Source organism: Cervus elaphus, chromosome 20 (assembly GCF_910594005.1).
Source record: "Cervus elaphus chromosome 20, mCerEla1.1, whole genome shotgun sequence".
NCBI lineage: Eukaryota > Metazoa > Chordata > Mammalia > Artiodactyla > Cervidae > Cervus > Cervus elaphus.
Window position 1 is genome coordinate 130,689,288 of NC_057834.1, and position 22,252 is coordinate 130,711,539.

At 42.2% G+C, this 22,252-nt stretch overlaps 1 protein-coding gene across 1 annotated transcript; it reads left to right on the plus strand.

Moving 5' to 3' along the window:
* Window positions 1-486: 486 nt before the first annotated feature.
* On the plus strand, window positions 487-1,491 carry LOC122676829 (platelet-activating factor receptor-like). Its single transcript, XM_043876384.1, has one exon. The coding sequence runs from the start codon at window positions 487-489 to the stop codon at window positions 1,489-1,491; it is 1,005 nt and encodes a 334-aa protein (XP_043732319.1).
* Window positions 1,492-22,252: the final 20,761 nt, after the last annotated feature.

The window sequence follows — 22,252 nt, forward strand, 5'->3', positions numbered from 1 at the left end:
TCTCCCCTCCCGACCTGGGTGGCACCGGAGCTGGAGGCTTGGGCTTTTTCGGGGAAGGAGTCTGTATTCCACCTTGGTTTCTAGGTGACTTCCTGTTGGCTCAGCCTTGCTGGGGCTTAATGCACATGCCTGTGCCCCACAAAGTGGAACCCTACTCCACCTATAGCCCCCCCTTATAAGGGGGCAATTCCACCTTCCCAGTCACCAAGGTGGAAAATTTCCAAGCTATCTGGGATTCCTGACCCATCCTCATTTCCCACATCTTTCACCAAGCTCATTCTACTAACTCTGGAGTCCCCTCTGCTCCACCTCCTGCAGGAGCTAATTCCTCAGCCCCTCACAGGGGCTTCCCGGCTTCTAGAATCCTCCCACCCCGGATTTTGGAAGAGAGGACTGGGGTCTGGCGAGGAAAGGCAGGATGGAAGGCTTCTTGTGCGGCTGGCCTCCACAGTGACCTCTCTTCCTCTTGCTAGTCCAAGGTCCGAGATGAACAGGAGCGTGGGGGACCTGGGTGTTGGCGGCTGCAGCCCCTGGGACGACCCTGCTCGCTTCATTGTGGTGCCCGCGGCCTATGCCTTGGCGCTGGGCCTAGGGCTGCCGGCCAACGTGGCGGCCCTGGCGGTGTTCGTCCGCAGCGGCAGGCGCCTGGGCCAGGCCCTGCGTCTCTACCTGCTCAACCTGGCCCTGGCCGACGTGCTCTTCACGCTCACGCTGCCGCTGTGGCTCACCTACTACCTGGGCCCGGCCCACTGGCCCTTCCCGGAGGCCGCCTGCCGCGCGGCCGGGGCCGCCTACTATGTGTCCACCTACGCGGCCGTGGCCTTCGCGGCGCTCATCAGCGTGTGCCGCTGCGGCTCCGTGCACCGGCCGGGGCCCAAGGCGGCCGCCCGCCCGGCCCTGCGCCGCCGCGGCCCCGCCCGCGCCGCGTGCGCCGCCGCCTGGCTGGCAGGCCTGGCCTGCGCCGCACCCTCGCTGGCCGCCCCGCACGCGCTGCGCCCCGGGCCGGGCGGCGCCTCTCGCTGCCTGGAGCGCGGCTGGGCGCGCGCCGGCCTGGCCTACGCCACCGTGGCCTTCTTCACCGCCGCCTTCCTGCTGGTGCTCGCGGCTTACGTGAGCCTGGCGCGGGCGCTCGCCTCGCCCTCGGGCCCGGGCCCGGCCCCAGCCGGTCCGCACCGGCGCGCAGCCAGGACCATGGTGCTGGGGCTCCTGCTGGTCTTCGCCCTCTGCCTGGCGCCCTACCATCTGCTGCTGGCGCCCTGGGTAACGGGGCAGGAGGTCGCCGCGAGCCGCGAAGGCGGCGGGTGCCGGGCCACCTCCACGCTCGACGTCCTGCACACTCTCAGCCTGGCGTTGCTGAGTCTCAACAGCTGCCTGGACCCGCTCATCTACTGCTTCTCGGTGCGCCGCTTCCGCCAGGACTGCTGGGCGCTGAGCTGCCGTCTGGGGGTAGGGGCACCTGGGGCGCACTCGGCCTCCTTGGCCTCCTCCTAGAAGGGTTCCTGGCCGGTTGCCTGCTTCACGCCTGCCACCCTCCCAGCCGAGTCCTGGGTGGTGGAAGCTCTTTGCAAGGACGTTGATTCCAATCCTGATACAGCCGCATACTAACTGCCAATAACTGTAGACCTCCAGGCTCTGCCAAAAGGGGAAAAAACGTTCTTTGTAACCCGAAAGTTCCGTAGACTTTACCAGTGTTTGGATACGCATAGTATGCCATTGCTTTTCAAATCTCTTGGGATAAACCCCAAAGCCCTTAAAAGGTCCTCCAAGGCCTGACTGGCTCCCGCATCACTCTCAGCATCCTCTCATCCACATACTCCCTCTTCTCCTCTACCATGTCTGCCCGTCTCCGTGGGTTGAGTCACGTTATCAGTCCCTGGAACAGACCAGTTTCCTGCCCTTCGAGGCCTTTGGAACTGACTCCCAGGAATGATGTCCCTCGGTCTCCTTCACTAAGCTAATTCCTTTTCATTCTCACTTCCTCAAAGGTGGAAGCTTTCTTGATCATCACCACATACACCATACCCTAGACTAGATTAGATATGATTGCTCCCTTATGGGTCTTTCCATAATTGCAATCAAGCAATTAACTGGGTAGTTCTTTCCTTTTTTTTTTTTTTCCTTAATTTTTCTCCCTGTAGTTCTTTCTCTCTTTTCAGAATGTGTTTATGTTGATCCATAAGAAAGTGCCATTTTTATAGACGCAGAAAGGTTGAATAGTGACAGTTTTATTTTTATCCAATTCAATTTAATGAATTCCATGTTTGCCTTATTTACTGCTTGCTACTGTTCTTTGCACGTAGTAACACTTCAGTATGTCAGATGAATGCATGAAACGTGAATATCATTAGCTTAAAATGCCCAAGGACTCATTCAGACACTCCAGTCTCAGATTTTCTTCAAGTGTTTCTGGGATTCTCTTAAGCTTGTATTACCCAGATGCGTTCCTGACTGAGTACTGATGATTGCTTCCTTCTGCTGTTGGGGTTATCTGCAACTCAGCCATCTGCAACTGTGCCAAGACTCCAGGGCCAAGATTTGGTGATAACCAAGCTGGAGATCCATCCTGCTGTTACCTGGGAGAGGGATTGGCCAGACTTGCTGCCTTCAGCTTCAGCTGAACAGAGACTGTGTCACTGGGTGCAAATCCCTGCCAATGGTTCTGGCCTCTGGTTCTTTTTCCTTGTGCCTTGATGACTTAGCAATTGGCTTCAAGTGGGAAAGGGAACCTCTCCCTCTCTTTAACCATATTATTGGGGGCTCCATAGCAAGGCTGCTTGGGTCTCAAAGAGTTTAGTTTAATGAGTGAGGGCAGCATATTCACGTTGCCAAGTCAGCTGGGTCAGGACGAGTTCACCAGTCAGCCACCATGTCTTACTGACTTCAGGTCCTATTACTGAATTTGCCTTCTTATAGTAAATTTGAAAAATTTCTTCTTTTATTTTTGATAAGTTACCTTTCATTGGTCCTTTATTCCTTATTTAAATGTTTTCTTTTGCATTTTAAAAGTAATACACGTTCATAAAAATAAATTCAAAGTAGTACAGAAAAATGCAAAATAGAAAATAAAGGTCCCCCAGTGGTAACCACTGTTCAGTTTCTTGTAGTGTATATCTTTCCAGAGGTTTTCTATTTCAGTACAAATATATGTATAGTCAATTTCCTCCAAAAAATCCAGAAATGGGATAGTATTACCAGGTTTTTCTATGCTTTCCTCATTTAATATATCTTGCACGTCTTTTAATATCAGCACATATAGATCAACCTAATTTTTTAAATAAATGCAAAGTATTTATTTTACTCAATTGGTCCCCCTGTTAATGGGCATTTGTTTCTACTGTTTTACTGTGATAAATAATGATGCAATGAGTGTCTCTGTCCACAAATCTTTGCATACTTGTAAATCTATAGAATAAATCCCTGGCAATGAAATTGCTGTGTCAAGGAGTATGTATGCTCACTTAAATTGTTTAATCACATCACCAAATTGCCTCCAAAAATGGAGTACCAATTACATACCAATCAACAGCTTGTAACACTCCCTGTTTTACCATACCCTCACTAGAAATGGATATTTTCACTTGCCTCTCTGGACTTCTGTCTGTATTTCAACTGTGAGCATGGTTAATTTGTTTTTTTTTTTCTAGGAGGCTTCTCAGACTCCTCCATATTTATTCGAAACCTGTCTGGGGCAGGAGTAGGAAGAGAAAGGGTATCACCTGAGACCTCGCACTAGCCAAACTTTACCCTGTCTTTCTCACTGGAGGAATTAAGCAAAAGCCCAAATACCCATTGGTAGGTCTGCAATAATTGTCATCTCTCCTTCCCTGGGAGTTACGTTGGCTCATTCCATGCAACACTGACCATCATCTCAAGCCAAGGCCAGCAGAAGCAGCTTGAGCCCACATCATGAATTCACTTGCTCTGGTGGAATGAATTGCTCAGCCCCAGGGAATGTGCAAAGCTGAGTCTGAGAAATGATCCTGTGTCCACACTAGAGCCAGCTGAATCTCCTGAGGCTGAGTTTTATTTTGTCCAAATAAGAAATGATTCCCTGTGGCATCATCCATCCCTGTGGTCTTGTACTATCTTGCTTTTGATGTGACTTTTCCCTTAGTGAAGTAGTTTCCTTTGGGAGATGTCTAACTTAGTCTTCTTTGTCTGACCTGGGGAAAAAGAACTTGAGAGTCGATTGCCTTTGGGAGGTCAGGCACAGTGGAAAGGAGGCATCTGTCTGGAGTTACTGTGTGTGTAGAGACAAAGAACCTGAGGGATGAGAGAGACTAGACTGCTTTGCACTGTCAGTCCTTTTGGATTCTTGGTTGCCTTATTTATTCTAAACCTTCAAGAATTTGACCTAAGATCCACTCTCAATCCAGGATGAAAAAGAAGGAGTCCAGGTTGGTCCTTGATTAGATGCTGGACACTCGCTTTCTCTAGGATCCAGGAAAAACTCATTGGCCAACTGTTTCCAGAAACTGGTGGTGTCTAGGGCATGTTTTCAGTATGCCCTAGGCCCCTGTCCCTCTAATGGAGCCAGAAATGCCCAACTCTCACCCCGACCCACCCAGGCTACACCGTGTGGCTGTGGGGTGCACATGTGGTGCAGAGAAGCTGCTCCTGACTCAGAAAGAAGAAAGCTTCCCTTCTCTACTGACCCCCGCTCTTTCTCTCAGTTCAGTTACTATCCAGGTCTCTGGATCCAAGCCCTTGGGCTCTACAAACACCTGCTTAGAGTCCCTCAGCGAGCCCTGCATCCTCTGTGGCCCTGCTGGCTCCTCCTGAGTCCTCCCCTGGAGACCAGGCCCCACCTGCTCCTTCCACCTCTGTAGGGAAGCCTGTCAGACTTCAGCTGGTTTCTCTCTCGTCTTCAGGCCCTGGCCCCAGGCCTGCTCTCTGCAGCTGATTCCTTGCCTTGACATCTATTTCCCTTTCTTCTAGACTTAGCGGGAGTATAGCATTTCCCCTTGGGCCCCCTAGGTGCCCCTGTGGCTTCAGCTGTCCTTCACTGGCCCTGAGATCAACTCCATGGACTACATTCCAGCTTCAGGGACTGGGACCTTCTTCCTAGAACAGTGATTCTAGGACTCTCCCAGGACTGTTCTGCCACTGATGTGGCACATGTCCACCACTGGCCCTAATGCTATCATTTTTTTTTTTTTTAGCATTAAAATATTTTTTTGGCTGCCCTGGTTGCTGTGTGCGGGCTTTCTCTAGTTGCGGTGAGTAGGGGCTCTTTTCTAGTTGTGGTGCACAGGCTTCTCCTTGCGGGGGCTTCTCTTGTTGCGGAGCACCTGCTCTAGGGCATGCATGGGCTTGAGTAGCTGTTGGCACAGGAGCTCACTAGTTATGGCTTGCAGGCCCTAGAGTGTGCAGGCTTCGGGATTTGTTGTGCATGGGCTTAGCTGCCCTGCGGCATGTGGAATCTTCCTGGACCCAGGATGGATCCCATGTCCACTGCGTTTGCAGGTGGATTCTTCAACCACTGGACCACCAGGGAAGTCCCCTACTGTGATCATTAAAGCATACTTCCTTGCCTCTAATTCTTAGTGAGCACCAGTCTAGTTCTGAAATGTACTGGTTGGGCTCCTGCGCGCATGCTGGTCCCTAGCCTTTGTGGGATCCTGGGCAAAAGTACAGATGGAGGCCCACATATTATATGTCTAAATATTTGCAAGTTATAAGTTAAGCAAGCAATGGAAGTGTGCGTGCTCATTCGTGTCTGACTCTCCGTGACTCCAGACTGTAGCCCGCCAGGCTCCTCTGTCCATGGGATTTTCTGGGCAAGGATACTGGGGAGGGTTGCCATTTCCTCTTCCAGGAGATCTTCCTGACACTGGGATTGAACACATGTCTCCTGCATCTCCTGCATTGCTGGTGGATTCCATTACTGCTAAGTCAAAATTAAGCAAATTAATTAAGCAAACACATTGTTAAATAAAATGTGTTCCATCCATCTATCTTGACAAACATACCTTTATAAGGACAGACTAGAAAAATATGTTTAAAACTGGTTTTCAAGACTGAAAGTCAGCAAATGATCAAAGATGTTTGAATTTAATTCAACACATTATGCTTAAATATTATATTTGGGTGATATTTAATAAATTATTACAGGAAATATGTTACTTTAATTTCATCATATGAGTTGCTATAATTTATAAATTTTTATTTTTACCATTTCTTCAAGCCATTTGTATTCTCACACAGAAATTCTTGACTGTTTTTCAGTAATTTCAATAATGGAATTTAATTTTAAAATAACAGAAAAGGACACCTTGTTGCTAAATTTCTTCAACTCTCTCTTCAATCAAGGTTATAACTCAATCTACAGTGGCCACAAAGTAGTCTCTATAGAAATTTGTTTTGAGATTATTGGTCTGTGAATCTTAAACATTGTCAGACAAATATTTTCCTTTCATTATTCTAACTGCCTCATATTTTAGTGAGATCTCATTTTGGTTGTATATTTCACATGCCATGTTTTTTAATTTCAGAAAACCATTTTCTGATATGTATAGAAATAGAATACATTTTTGCAAAAAAGCGAAATGGCTGTATGAGGAGGCTGTACAAATAGCTGTGAAAAGAGGAGAAGTGAAAAGCAAAGGAGAAAAGGAAAGGCATGCCCATTTGAATGCAGAGTTCCAGAGAATAGCAAGGAGAGATAAGAAAGCCTTCCTCAGTGATCAATGCAAAGAAATAGAGGAAAAAACAGAATGGGAAAGACTAGAGATCTCTTCAAGAAAATTAGAGATACCAGGGAACATTTCATGCAGCAGAGATGGGCTCAATAAAGGATAGAAATGGTATGGACCTAACAGAAACAGAAGATATTAAGAAGAGGTGGCAAGAATGCACAGAAGAACTAAGCAAAAAAGATCTTCGTGACCCAGATAATCACAATGGTGTGACCACTCACCTAGACCCAGAAATCCTGGAATGCGAAGTCAAGTGGGCCTTAGGAAGTATCACTAGGAACAAAGCTAGTGGAGGTGATGGAATTCCAGTTGGGCTACTTCAAATCCTAAAAGATGATGCTGTGAAAGTGTTTCACTCAATACGTCAGCAAATTTGGAAAACTCCAGTGACCAAGGACTGGAAAAGGTCACTTTTCATTCCAATCCCAAAGAAAGGCAATGCCAAAGAATGATCAAACTACTGCACAGTTGCACTCATCTCACACATTAGTAAAGTAATGCTCAATATTCTCCAAACCAGGCTTCAACAATATGTGAACCGTGAACTTCCAGATGTTCAAGCTGGTTTTAGAAAAGGCAGAGGAACAGGAGATCAAATTGCCAACATCTGTTGGATCATCAAAAAAGCAAGAGAGTCTCAGAAAAACATCTATTTCTGCTTTATTGACTATGCCAAAGCCTTTGACTGTGTGGATCACAATAAACTGGAAAATTCTTCAAGAGATGGGAATACCAAACCACCTGACCTGCCTCTTGAGAAATCTGTATGCAGATTAGGAAGCAACAGTTAGAACTGGACATGGAACAACAGACTGGTTCCAAATAGGAAAAGGAGTACATCAAGGCTGTATATTGTCACCCTGCTTATTTAACTTATATGCAGAGTACATCATGAGAAATGCTGAGCTGGAGGAAGCACAAGTGGAATCAAGATTGGCGGGAGAAATATCAGTAACCTCAGATATGCAGATGATACCACCCTTATGGCAGAAAGTGAAGAAGAACTAAAGAGCCTCTTGATGAAAGTGAAAGAGGAAAGTGAAAAAGTTGGCTTAAAGCTCAACATTCAGAAAACTAAAATCATGGCATCTGGTCCCATCACTTTGTGACAAATAGATGGGGAAACAGTGAGAGACTTAATTTTTGGGGGCTCCAAAATCACTGCAGATGGTGACTACAGCCATGAAATTAAAAGACATTGGCTCCTTGGAAGGAAAGTTATGACCAACCTAGATAGCATATTAAAAAGCAGAGACATTACTTTGCCAACAAAGGTTTCTCTAGTCAAGGCTTTGGTTTTTCCAGTAGTCATGTGTGGATGTGAGAGTTGGACTATAAAGAAAGCTGAGCACTGAAGAATTGAAGCTTTTGAGCTGTGGTGTTGGAGAAGACTCTTGAGAGTCCCTTGGACTGCAAGGAGATCTAACCAGTCCATCCTAAAGGAAATCAGTCCTGAATATTCATTGGAAGGACTGATGCTGAAGCTGAAATTCTAATACTTTGGCCGCCTGATGCGAAGAACTGTCTATTTTGAAAAGACCCTGTTGCTGGGAAAGATTGAAGGCAGGAGGAGAAGGGGACAACAGAGGATGAGATGATTGGATGGCATCACTGACTCAATGGACATGAGTTTGGGTCAACTCTGGGAGTTGGTGATGGATAGGGAGGCCTGGCGTGCTGCAGTCCATGGGGTCACAAAGAGACATGACTGAGCGACTGAACTGAACTGAACTGATAGAAATATTTTTAGTTTTAAAACTGAACTAGTCAGCTGTTTCTATAAACTTTTACTAACATTTTTAATTACCAAGCAATAGTACAAATCGTGTAACCTGGTAATACCTATTTAAAATTAATATATTTTTCCATCAATGAGTATGGTTTGTTCTTTACTGAAGAATTTTAGTTGTTTCATTTAATTTTTCTGGTATATATCTTAAATAAATTAAATATAATTAATTTAAAGGCATTTAGTTGAGATTTCTACCATGTGTCTGAAAGTGACACTGAGGTTATATTTGTTGTATTTCATCAATATATTCCATATTTGGGAATTTCTAGAAAATATTGTGTCTAATCTTTGAATTACTCCAAAAAAATGTCACTGCTATCATCAGAACAATTTGAAACAATCAGTTCAGTTGAGTTCAGTCATTCAGTTGTGTCTGACTCTTTGCGACGCCATGGACTGCAGCATGCCAGGCTTCCCTGTCCGTCACCAACTCCTGGAGCTTGCTCAAACTCATGTCCATCAAGTTCGTAATGCCATCCAACCACCTCATCCTCTGTCATCCCCTTCTCCTCCTGCCCTCAATCTTTCCCAGCATCAGGGTCTTTTCCAATGAGTCAGTTCTTTGCATCAGGTGGCCAAAATTTTGGAGCTTCAACATCAGTCCTTCCAATGAATATTCAGGACTGATTTCCTTTGGGATTGGCTGGTTGGTTGGATATCCTTGCTGTCCAAGAGGCCCTTAAGAGTCTTCTCCAGCACCACAGTTCAAAAGCATCAATTCTCCAACGCTCAGCTCTTTGTATGATCCAACTCTCACATCCATACATGGCTACTGAAAAAACCGTAGCTTTGACTATACAGACCTTTGTTGGCAGAGTAATGTCTCTGCTTTTTAATATGCTGTCTAAATTTGTCATAGCTTTTCTTCCAAGGAGCAAGCGTCTTTTAATTTCATGGCTGCAGCCACCATCTGCAGTGATTTTGGAGCCCAAGAAAATAAAGTCTGACACTGTTTCCTTTGTTTCCCCATCTATTTGCCATGAAGTGATGGGACTGGATGCCATGACCCACAAAATATGGTCCACTAGAGAAGGAAATGGCAAACCACTTCAGTATTCTTGTCTTGAGAATCCCATGAACAGTGTGAAAATTTGAAACTATGTCTTTTAGTAAATCCAAACAATGTACAATACATGGCCAAAGAATATTTTTGGATTTTTGGCCCAACTTTTGCCTTGTATACCTTTCTTCATTAATCACATCAGCATCATGATCATAGATTTATCTCTGACAATCTTTTAAGTCAGCATTGAAAATTGAAAGCTATTTTTTTTTTCACTCTTAATTCAAATCAAACTTGTGTTTTTGGATTCTGATTTGCATAGGATATGGCACCCTAATATTCCACTCTGTTTGTAATAACTAGAAAAAGCTAAATAAATTACAAAAATCGTATGTCAAAGATACTGAAGAGCTGTGGGAGAAACAATGACCAGGAGAATGGGAATTCAGACAGCAAGTATTCCTTTTAAGTTGAGTTGATAGTCACTGGATGTTTTCTTCCCTGGACATTTGCTCACTCTTTGCATGAATTGAGCTTGACTCATGCAGAGAGCTGCTGGTAGAAAAAGGAACCACAACTCTTTTGGCAGTTAAGTGGGGCTGTTGGAAAAGTTGGGATCTCTAAAACATGCTAGTTATAATTATAGGACATTTTCTGAGTTCAGAGTTTGAGTATGAAAGGCTGGGAAGCTAAGATGAGGGCTTCCAAAAAGCCCAAGCGAAATCTCTCATAATCTTGAGATGCTTGGGACACAAAGTCCAACTAGAAGAATGAGGCCTGATGCAAAAACATTGCTGATATTCCTCTCAAGAAAGTTTCCAGACTTCAAAGATGTAGGGGTAAATAGGAAGTAGGAAAAGAGGCTAAAGGGCTAGGTGCAGAATCTTTAAAGGGCATAGCTGAATCTCCAAGAGGTCTTTCAGGGTTGAGGAGACAGAGAACCTCTGGACTCTTGGTCAAAATCCAGGGAAACACCAGCCTGAAAGCAGAAATGAATCATAGGTGGACTGAATCATACTAAAACGGTCACCCAGTCCTGTCTTAGTTAACTTCTGACTGGATTGAGGTGACCAGTCCTTTATCCTGTCTGCCTAAGAGATGGAATTTTCTATGATGGGAGATATCATACAGAGCTTCTACATGTCTATTACAATGTCTGGCACACAATAAAGTCACTAGGCATGCAAAGAGGTAGGAAAATGAAACTGATCATCAAGAGAATAAACAGAAAATAGAAATGGATCCATAAATGATCTAAATGTTGGGGTATAAGACAAAGACTTTAAATATTTAAAATTAGTTAAAATGATTAAAGAAAATAGAGGAAAATAAGGACATGTATTAAAAATATACATTAAAAATATATTAAAAATGGACATTTTCAGTGGAGAATTAGAATTCTCAAAAAGGAATCCAATGATTGATTTGAGAACAATAGAGAGAAGGTAATATTGGCAACACTTGGGATTGTTTTATTAACAGAATAACAGTTAACAAGCAGAATTCACATATCTAATTTCTCCCAGTCAAAAACCTACATATAAAAGTAAAACAAATTAATTAATCTCTTGCTAGAAGCAAATCTATCAATAAACATGAGTAATTAGTGTTACACGATAAATTTTTACCACCATAATTTTTGGGGGAAGAAAGAATCATTAGTCTTTCAACACTGATGGAAACAACATAGGAAAAGTCTGACATCAAATAATTTATTGGCCTCTGTTACTCAAAACGATGAGGAGTTAAATAACCTTAGTTGTAGCCTGTCAAGGCTTCTGTCTTGGAGCATCAGAGGCAATCAGAGCTGGGGCTGAAAATTAAAACCTGGCAGCAGGTTTCATAGGGAAGGCATAAGCCATATAAACAAACTGTTTTTGTAAAAGTATCAACTGAGGAAAAAAAATGATATATTACTATGATTTTGAAGAAAATGCAAAATCTAATATTCCAGTAAGTTCAAGTTATTTTGCTTGGATTGTTAAATTTTTCTTGGAAATTAAGGCATGACAGAAGCATGGGATACAGAGGGGGAAAGGCATGGGATCTGGAGTTAGAGAGACCTAGCAGAAAATCCCACCTTTACCATGTTCCAGATACAGGACCTTGGCAAAGTACTGCCCCTTCACATGATCAGTTTTACTCAGATGTAAAGGATGAGATAGCACCCATAAGCTGTCTCTTCTAATACTTGGATATTGGACTTTCCTGGTAGTGCAGTGGTTAAAAATCTGCTTTGCAAGGCAGGGGACAAGTATTTGATCCCTAATTGGGAAAGTAAGCTCTAACATGCTGCAGAACAGCTACGCCTGTGTTCTGGGGATTCTGTGTGCTGCAATAAAAGACCCTACATGACACAACTAAGACCTCAGGCAGCCAAATAAATGAGTAAATAAAAATTTTTAAAATACTTGGATATGGAAAGGTGTCAATAGATGGTGGTGGTGGTGGTGGTGCTGCTGCTGAGTCGCTTCAGTCGTGTCTGACTCTGTGCGACCCCATAGACGGCAGCCCACCAGGCTCCCCCGTCCCTGGGATTCTCCAGGCAAGAACACTGGAGTGGGTTGCCATTTCCTCCTCCAGTGCATGAAAGTGAAAAGTGAAAGTGAAGTCTCTCAGTCGTGTTCCACTCTTCACGACCCCATGGACTGCAGCCTACCAGGCTCCTCCGTCCATGGGATTTTCCAGACAAGAGTACTGGGGTGGGTTGACATCGCCTTCTTCGAGATGGTGGTGCTAATTCTTGCAATTGTGATGAACTAGTAGTTGAAGATTAAATGCTCAGTTTGAAAATTTTGTTTTTAATTTGGACTTCTTTGAGTAGATTTGCCTCTATAGTGCTGTAGGAATTAAGTGTAATATGAAAGTGAAAGTCACTCAGTGGTGTCTGACTCTTTGGGACCCCATGGACTATACAGTCCATGGAATTCTCCAGGCCAGAATATTGGAGTGGGTAGCCATTCCCTTCTCCACGGGATCTTCCCAATCCAGGGATCGAACCCAGGTCTCCCACATTGTAGGCGAATTCTTTACCAGCTGAGCCACCAAGGAAGCCCAAGTGTAATATAATGGAGTATAAAATGTAGCATCTATCTAAACACTGGTCACACTCAGGATAGACACTGAGGCTGAAGTAGGAAATTTGGATATGTAAAAATGAATTATATCCATATATTTTTCAACATGAAACAGAGAAGCTGGAATGTAACAATGAGAAGAAACTTATTGTTAGCACAATGTCAGAAGTGGAGATGTTTGAAATTTTGTGTTATAACTGATCTTGTGCATTATGAATTTTAACTAAAACAAGAGGATGTACTGAAAAAAACAGGTTCCTCTGGCTGACTCAGGTGAGTGATCATTCTGAAAAGGCTGTTGTTATTAAGAAATGGGACAGGGTTAAACAAACAGGGGTGGTAGCTTATATCCTCTGCTAAAAGAAGTGCTCACAGATTTCCATTGCAAATGGAACAGAGAATGTTGTTAGAAGGGAGAGTCCCTTCTGGCACTATCTGCTGATGAGGACTGTGATTGGCAATGACTGGTCATAGCTGGGACTTCCAAGTTGAGACTATAGTCCATCTTTGTCTAAACCCCTCAGCTATCATTATTTGCCAAGAAAAATGAAGACTAGTCTGAATTTCTTTACTTTAAAAAACTATGATGTTACTTTAAAAAAGAAAGAAAAGGAATGAAATAAACATTCTAGGACCTGAAATCAAGACCTCATTGGATGGACTTAATAGCAGATTGGACATAGATTATAAAATTAGCAAAATTCAAGAAAAGCCAATAGAATCAATGTATGACAAAACCCACTGAAATGTTGTGAAGTAATTAGCCTCCAACTAATAAAAAAATTAAAAAAAAAAAAAGAAAAGAAAAGCCAATAGAAAATTTTCAAATAGAAGTACAAAGAGAATAAAGAAGAAAAAAAAAAGTAAAAACAGAGCATAAAAGATGAGATCAATCAAAACTCCAATATGCTTGTAATGGAGAGCCAGAGGAGAGGAGAAAGAAGATAGGGGTAGAGGGGCATATCTGAAGAAAATAGAGCTAAGAAGTTTTCAAAATTGATGACATACTTTGACTCACAGTTTCAAGAACTTCTGTAAATTCCAAGTAGGATAAATAAAAACAAACAACCAAACAAAAACCTCACAGACATATTTTAGTCAAAGAGCTTAAATCCAGAAAGTAGAAAATCTTAAAATCATACAGAAGACTCATTACACTCAAAGGAGCAATAATATGCTTAACATGTATTTTTCCAAAGAAAATGTGAGAGGTAGAAGACAATGGAATGACATCTTCAAAGTGCTGGGGAAAAAACTGACAACCTAGAAAAATATCATTAAAAAATAAAGATGAGATTGGGACTTCCCTGGTGGTCCAGTGGTTAAGAATCCACCTGCCAATGCAGGGGACATGAGTTTGATCCCTGGTCCAGGAAGAAGATCCCATGCCAAGGAGCAAGTAAGCCTGTGTGTTGCAACTACTGAAGGCCACGTGCCTAAAGCCTGTGCTCTGCTACTAGAGAAGCCACCACAATGAGAAGCCTGTGCACCGTAATGAACAGTAGCCCCCACTCGCTACAACTAGAGAAAGTCCACCTGCAACAATGAAGACCCAGTGCAGCCAAAAAAAAGGTGAAATAAAGACAAACAAAAACTGAGGAAGGCATCACTAGTATACCTCACTAGTATACCTACAATATAAGAAAAACTAATGTAGGATAGACTGTCATAAGTCAAGAATGCATATTGCAATCTCTAGGCTAAACACCAAAGGAATTATAGAAGAATATATAGCAATAGAAGGTGATAGAAGTGAAAAGTTAGAAATAAGAAGCACCAATTAATTTAAAAAAGGCAACTAAGTAACATAAAAGAACAAAGAAATAATGGGACTGAGAGAGAAACTCAAGATTTACAACAAGATAGTAGAGTTAAGCCAAACTACATCAGTAATTACATTAAATGTAAATGACTAAATGATCAAATTAACAGTCAACATCAGTCTGATCAGATAAGAAACAAAACCCAACAATTTGCTTTTTATGAGATACACTTTATATAAAAGGAGGCAGACAAGTTGAAAGTGAAAATATGGAAAAGATAAATGAATATTGATTAAAAGAATCCTGGCGCAGCTACATTAATATTAAAGTAGACTTTGAGTCAAGAAGTATTAATAGAGAGGAAAAAGGATATTTCTTAAGGGGCTTCCCTGGTGACTCAGATGGTAAAGAATTGGTCTGCAATGCGGGAGACCCAGGTTCAATCCCTGGGTCAGGAAGATCCCCTGGGGAAGGGCATGGCAATCCACTCCAGTATTCTTGCTTGGAGAATTCCATGGACAGAGGAGCCTGGCTACAATCCATGGGGTCACAAAGAGTTGAACACAACTGAGTGGCCAGCACAGCACGACAACAATTCAATGATAACAGAGTCCATCCAAAACACGTACATAGCAAATCTAAATTTATGTGATCTAATAATACATCTTAAAACTATGTAAAGGAAATATTTAAGGGAAGAACTGATGGGACTAAAATGGGGGATAGACATATCTACAATTAGACTGGAGATATAGCATTTTTCTCTCAAAAACTGATACAATACATAGACAAAAATTCAGTAAGAATATAAAATGTTTAAATGACACAGTTAATCAACTGCACCCAATTGACATTATAAGGCACAATCAGTTCATTTGCTCAGTTGTGTCTCACTCTTTTTGACCCCCATGGGCTGCAGCACTCCAGGTTTTCCTGTCCTCCACTGTCTCCCAGAGTTTGTTCAAGTTCATGTCCATTGAGTCAGTGATGCCATCCAACCATCTCATCCTCTGCCACCCTCTTCTTTGGCCTTCAATCTTTCCCAGCATCAGGGTTTTTTCAAATCAGTCAGCATTTTGCATCAGGTGGCCAAAGTATTGGAGTTTCAGCTTCAGCATCAGTCCTCCTTTCAGTGAATATTCAGACTGATCTCCTTTAGGAAGGACTGGTTGGATCTCCTTGCAGTCCAAGGGACTCTCAAGAGTCTCCTCCCACACCACAGTTCAAAAGCATCAATTCTTCGGCGCTCAGCTTTCTTTATAGTCCAACTTTCACATCCGTACATGACTACTGGAAAAACCATAGCCTTGACTAGATGGACCTTTGTTGGCAAAGTAATGTCTGCTTTTTAATATGCTGTCTAGATTTGTCATAGGTTTTTTTCCAAGGAGCAAGCGTCTTTTAATTTCATGGCTGTAGCCACCATCTGCAGTGGTTTTGGAGCCCAAGAAAATAAGATATAATACTCAATAATATAGCTTTTAGGTGCAACATGATATAGCAGGAAACAATTTTCAGCAACTTTCAGAAGTTGCCCTGACCTGATTCTCTGACCACAGTGAAATTATGTTGGCAATCAGAAAAACCCTTCAAATATTTGTATTTTAAGCAATTAACTAAGACTAGTGGGGTCTTAGTTCTCCAACCAAGGACCTCAGGAGTGAAAGCATGGGGTCCTAACCACTGGACCACCAGGGAATTCCCACAGTTCACCCTTAAATAACCCATGAGTCAAAGAAGAAATCACAAGGTAAATCGTAAAATATCTGAGTTGAATGATATTGCATTTTCATTATCATTGAGCTCCAGATATTTTGTTATACTTGTGAGAGTCAGCTAAAGCAATGCTTAGAAAGGAAATTACAGCTTTAAATAAATATATTAGAAAAGAGGAAAGATTTAAAACCAACGATCTAAGCCTGCATCCCAATAAACCACAAAAAGGTACACAAATTAAACCTAAGGAAAGTAGAGGAAAAGAATAAGGAACAGAAATCAATGAAAAACAAAGTAGACATTCAAAAGATAAAGTCAACAAAGTCAAAAGTTGGTTCTTTGAAAGGATTGATAAAACTGGTAAATAACCTGCAAAACTGATATAAAAATAAGATTGGAAAGCCAAATTATCAATATAAGTAGCAATAGGGGAAGTAATTGTAGGAAATATTTAAAAAATAATAAACCTGAAATGAGCAAATCCTCTGAAAGACATAATTCTGCACTAGAAAAAATTAAAAATTAGAACTTCTCTCTATATATAGTAAATAATATGAATCCATAAGTATAGCCTTCCCACAAAGAAGGTTCCAAGTCCAGATGACTAGTGAATACCTTCAGAATTTAAGGAAGAACTAATACCATTAGTCAAAAGCTCTTCCAGTGAATAGAAAAAAGAGCAAAGGCTTTTCAGTTTTGTGAGAACACCATAGCAATGATATTTGAAAAAGGCATTATAAGAAAGGGAAGTTACAGACCAATATCCTTCATGAATAGAGATGGAAAAATCACAAGCAAGATTCTGACAAACTTATTTTTATGATATACAAAAAGGAAAATACATTACAAGTGAGGAGAGTTTATTCTAACAATGTAAGATGTGATTTAACATTAAAGAGCAATAGATGTAGTTTACCGTATTAGAATAAATAAAAACTTTATAGATACAGAAAAAACATTTAATAAAACTCAATACCCATTTATGATAAGAAGTCTCAGAAAATGAGGAATGAAAGAATTCCTTATTCTGATAAAAGCTACTTCCCAAAAGCTCTAAACCTAATCTTATTCTTCACCATGAAATTTTGAACGCTTTATTCCTGAGGTCAGAAATAGATAAGGATGTCAGCTATCACCATGTCGTTCAACATTTTATTGGAGATTCTAGTGAGTAAAAAGAAGAAATAAAGAAATAAAAAGAAATATGTTAAAATGATTGGGAAGGAAGAAGTAGAGCTATTAATATTTGTAGATGATTGTGTATAAATCTAAACTGACAAAATATTAGAATTAAAAAGTGAATTTTCTTGCTGGGAGAAATATCAACAACCTCAGATATGCGGATGATACCATTCTAATAGCAGAAAGTGAAGAGGAACTAAGAGCCTCTTGATGAGGATGAAAGAGGAGAGTGAAAAAGCGGACCTGAAACTCAACATTCAAAAAACTAATATCATGGCATCTGGTCCATCACTTCATGGCAAATAGAAGGGGAAAAAGTGGGAGCAGTGACAGGTTTAATTTGGGGGGAGGGCTCCTAAATCACTGCAGATGGTGACTGCAGCCATGAAATTAAAAGACGCTTGCTTCTTAGAAGAAAAGCTATGACAAACCTCGACAGCATATTAAAAAGCAGATATCATTTTGCCAACAAAGATATAGTCAAAGTTATGGTTTTTCCAGTAGTCATGTATGGATATGAGAGTTGGACCATAAAGAGGGCTAAGTGCTGGAGAATTGATGCCTTTGAACTGTGGTGTGGAGAAGACTCTTGAGAGTCCCTTGGACAGCAAGGAGATCCAACAAGTCAACCCTAAAGGAAATCAGTCTTGAATATTCACTGAAAGGAGGACTGATGCTGAAGCTGAAACTCCAATACTTTGGCCACCTGATGCGAAGAGCTGACTCCTTGGAAAAGACCCTGATGCTGGGAAAGATTGAAGGCAGGAAGAGAAGGTGGCGACAGATGAGGTGGTTGGATGGCATCACCAACTTGATGGACATGCATCTGAGCAAACTCCGGGAGATAGTGAAGGACAAGGAAGCCTCTCAGTCTATGGAGTCTATAAGAGTTGGACATGGCTTAGCGACTGAACAATGAACAACAACCAAGGTTATTGGGTACAAGATCAGCATGCAAAAATAATGGTATATCTGTATAACAGCAGCGAGCAATTAGAAAACAAAATAATATCATTTACCAATGTGCATGTATGTACACACACAGATACCATTAATAAATTCAATGAAAGATGTGCAATACTTTCTAGACTGAAATATCTTAAAATAGTCTTAGGGAAGTGGAAGTGAAGTTGTTCAGTCGTGTCCGACTCTTTGCGACCCTGTGGACTGGAGCCTACTAGGCTTCTCCGTCCATGGGATTTTCCAGGCAAGAATACTGGAGTGAGTTGCCATTTACTTCTCCAGGAGACCTTCCCGACCTGGGGATTGAACCCGGGTCTCCCACATTGTAGGCAGATGCTTTACTGTCTGAGCCACCAGAGAAGTAAACCAAGTAAATGGGGACATACCACGTTCATAGATTGGAAGTTTCAATGTTATTAAGATGTCAGTGCTGCTCAAATTAATCTATAGATTCAATTCAGTCTCAGTGACAGTCTAAGCATGATTGTGTTTATGGAAGTTGACAACTGATTCTGAAATTTATATAGAAATATTGATGGCTTAGAATAGCCAAGGCAATCTTAACAGAAGGACTTTGGAGGACTTACACTTTCAGATATCAAGACATATTTTTTAATATAATGTTTTATTCAGTTTGCTAATGTTTTGCCTAGGGTTTTTTGTCCCTTTGTTTATGAGAGATATTGATCAGTAGTTTTATGTTTTTGAAATATCTTTGGCCTTTATATTGCAATAATGCTGATCTTATAAACAAGTTGGGATGTTTTCTCACCTATTTTCTGAAAGCATTTTGTGTATGATGATTATCTAATTTTATTCATGAAGCTCTGCTCTCATGACCTAGTTATATCAAAATGCTCCACTTTATAATAACCATCACATTGAGGAGGGGTCAGGCTTTTGACATATGAATTTTGGGAGGACACAAGCATTCAAGAACATTGTATCTCATCTCTCCTGCCTAAGCCCCTGCCAAATTCATGACCTTTTCATAAACCAAATATATTCAATCCAGCCCAACATCCGCAATGGTCTTAACTCATTTTTGCTTCCCTGGTGGCTCAGAGGGTAAAGAGTCTGCCTGCAAGAGGGGAGACCTGGGTTCGATCCTTGGGTTGGGAAGATCCCCTGGAGAAGGAAATGGCAACCCACCCCAGTACTCTTGCCTGGAGAATCCCATGGACAGAGGAACCTGGTAGGCTGCAGTTCATGGGATTGCGAACAGTTGGACAGGACCGAATGACTTCACTTTCACTTTTACTTTAACTCATTTTAGCATCAATTCTATAAAGTAGTCTCATCTAAATCATACATGAGTGATCCTCAAGGTATAATGCATTCTGAGACAAAAATCACTCTCCAGCTATGAACCTGTGAAACCAAATGAGTTATGTGTTTCCAAAATACAAGGTTGAATAGGCATAGGAGAGATGTTACCGTTCCAAAAGGGAGAAATAGGAAACAAGGAAGGGGCAATGGGTTCCAAAAAGTAAAAAATCTAGCAAGGCAAGTGCCACAAGATTTTAAGGCTGGAGAAAATCCCTCTTTGGTTAGATGTGCTGCCATTCAGACCCACTGGGGTGGAAACATCACCCCCATAGCTTGGTGGGGTTCTTTCTACCCACTTGAAATTGTTCCACTCAGTCTGTTCATTTTCCCTAGTCTTTTTATCCCCTCTCTCTGTCCTCATTTTGGAGTTTTATTGTGTGTTGTCAACTTCACTGATCTTTTTTTCTCCATTGTCTGATTTGTTATTAGCCCCATCCGGTGGCTTTTTCACATTGTATTTTTTATGTCTGGAAATTCCAATGAGTTATCTTCAGCCTTCTCTTTCTCTTATTATTATGTTCAGTTTTCCTTCACATTCTTGATTATGTTGAACACATATATGATGGCTATTTAATGTCCTTGTTTGATAATTCCATTTTTGTTCTGATTTCTGATATTTGTATCTACTATTTTTTTCTTTTCATTATGGGTCACATTTTCCTAGCATGTATATTATTTTTGGGTTAGATGTTGGGCATTGTGAAAGTTATGTTTTGTGTATGTGTGTGGACGTTATGTTATCGAGTTTCACTGTCTTCTTTTAAAGAGCTTTGTACTTTGTACTATGAGGCAACTGAATTATTTCAAATCATGTTGATCTTCTTGGGCACTGTTTTAAAGTTTTATCAGGGCTAGTTTGGAGTAGCTTTTACTGTAGGCAAAATTTAGCCTTACTACAAATACATGATCCTCCTGAGAGCTTTAGTGAATGCCACAGTTGTTAAATGGGGACTCTCCACTCTAACCGTTCAGAGTTTGGATGTCTCCAAAACTTGTGTGAGCTCTGATAACTTTTAATTTTACAATTACTTACATGTTCTTTACCCCATGGTATTCCCCTTTTTGTGTATGGTTTAGAGGTTAGGATAAACCCAAGGGGACCTTTAACCAGATTTCTAGAGCTCTTTTCTTCAGGGTTCCTTTTATTTATAACTTTGCCTGAGTGTTGAAGCTAAGTCAGGCTCCATGAATCCCAGTTTCTTTTTTTTTTTTTTTTTTTTTTGGTTGAGGCTTGTCTCCTGTTTCTAATAGCGCAGCGTACAGGGCATAGCACGGGTCTGGGTGTTCTCTAATGCCTACTTTCTCCTGTTAGAAACTCATTTAATTCTCTTAATAGATCTCTTCCTCAAAAGGGAATATTCAGGGATATACAGGCATACAGAGAGAGCTGCTCTTTAAGTGTGGATTTTTTCCCTCAATTATGTAGATCAGAGGTAGAAAGTGGGAAGAGCACACAAACACACACCTTGGGTGGGTCTTGATCTTCTAGACCTGTCTCAGTGGATGTTGCCTTGCCTGAGGCACAGTAGGCCCTGGGGCAAATTGGGTATAGGATATAGTTTTACATGCTTCTTCAAATTTATTTTGCAAAATAACTTAGAAAAACCAGTCTTGTTCAAACATTGTACCTATCTACTCTGTTTATACTGGTTTAGTGAAGTGAAGTCACTCAGTCGTGTCTGACTCTTTGCGACCCCATGGACTGTAGCCTACCAGGCTCCTCCATCTATGGGATTTTCCAGGCAAGAGTACTGGAGTAGGTTGCCGTTTCCTGCTCCAGGGGATCTTCCTGACCCAGGGATTGAACCCAGGTCTCCCGCACTGCGGGTAGACACTTTACTGTCTGAGCCACATCAAATGAGTTTACGATTTTAATCCACATCAAATGTAGTTTACGAAGGGAAAGGACAGTACCTTTGTGTAGAACACACAGACACAGCATCACACCGTGGGGCCCACAAGCAGGGCAGGGGAGACCATACTTTTGCCTGGGAGCAGCAGCTAGAACCCCAGGAAGGCTGGGGAGCCAGGAGCACCCTCACCCAGCCCAGTTTCAGCCCCTGCTTCAGCTCAGTTCCCATTTCCTGTGCCTCCCCCTCCCCCAGCTCCTTATGAAGAGCACCAGGAGGCAAGACTAAGGAGAGGGTCCTGTCCCTTGGGACATGTGCCCCGTGTCTGGGAGAAGAAATCTACACCACTGAACAGCGGGCACCTGGGAGGGGAAGGGAAGCCAGGGAGAGGCATGCACCCCAGGAAGTGGATGGGCCGAGCCCCCAGCCAGCCCTGAAGGAGGCACTGCTTCCAGGTGTTCTTAACAAAAGAAGAAAATCAGACAACCAAAGGGAGGCTAAGGGGTAGAGGGCGAAGAGTCATCCCCTTTGTAGGCAGGAGCCTTCCCTCTGCCCTTCATCTTGCTTCCTCCATTTCTTTTTCCCAGTCTCAGTATTCAGTTTCCTCCCTTCCACCTACTCCCCTGCTCTGACATTCCCTCCAAGCTCTCGGCACATCCACTGGGAGCTGCTCTAGAGGGACCTGGGGTCCTACCTGGTGCTGCCTCAGCCCTAGCCTCTGGTGCTCTGGCTCGAATCCCAGTTTCTATATCCAATTAAATAAGACTTCTGTATTCTGCTTAGGATCAGATCATCTACTCTGTCCCATGGTCCAGAATATATCTCCAAGCAGATTTCTGGGGAATTCATAGGGCTCACTATGCTTGTTTTCCTTCTCTC

Excerpts from the sequence above, each read along its gene's own strand:
- LOC122676829 (XM_043876384.1), top strand. The coding sequence starts at position 487 with ATGAACAGGAGCGTGGGGGACCTGGGTGTTGGCGGCTGCAGCCCCTGG.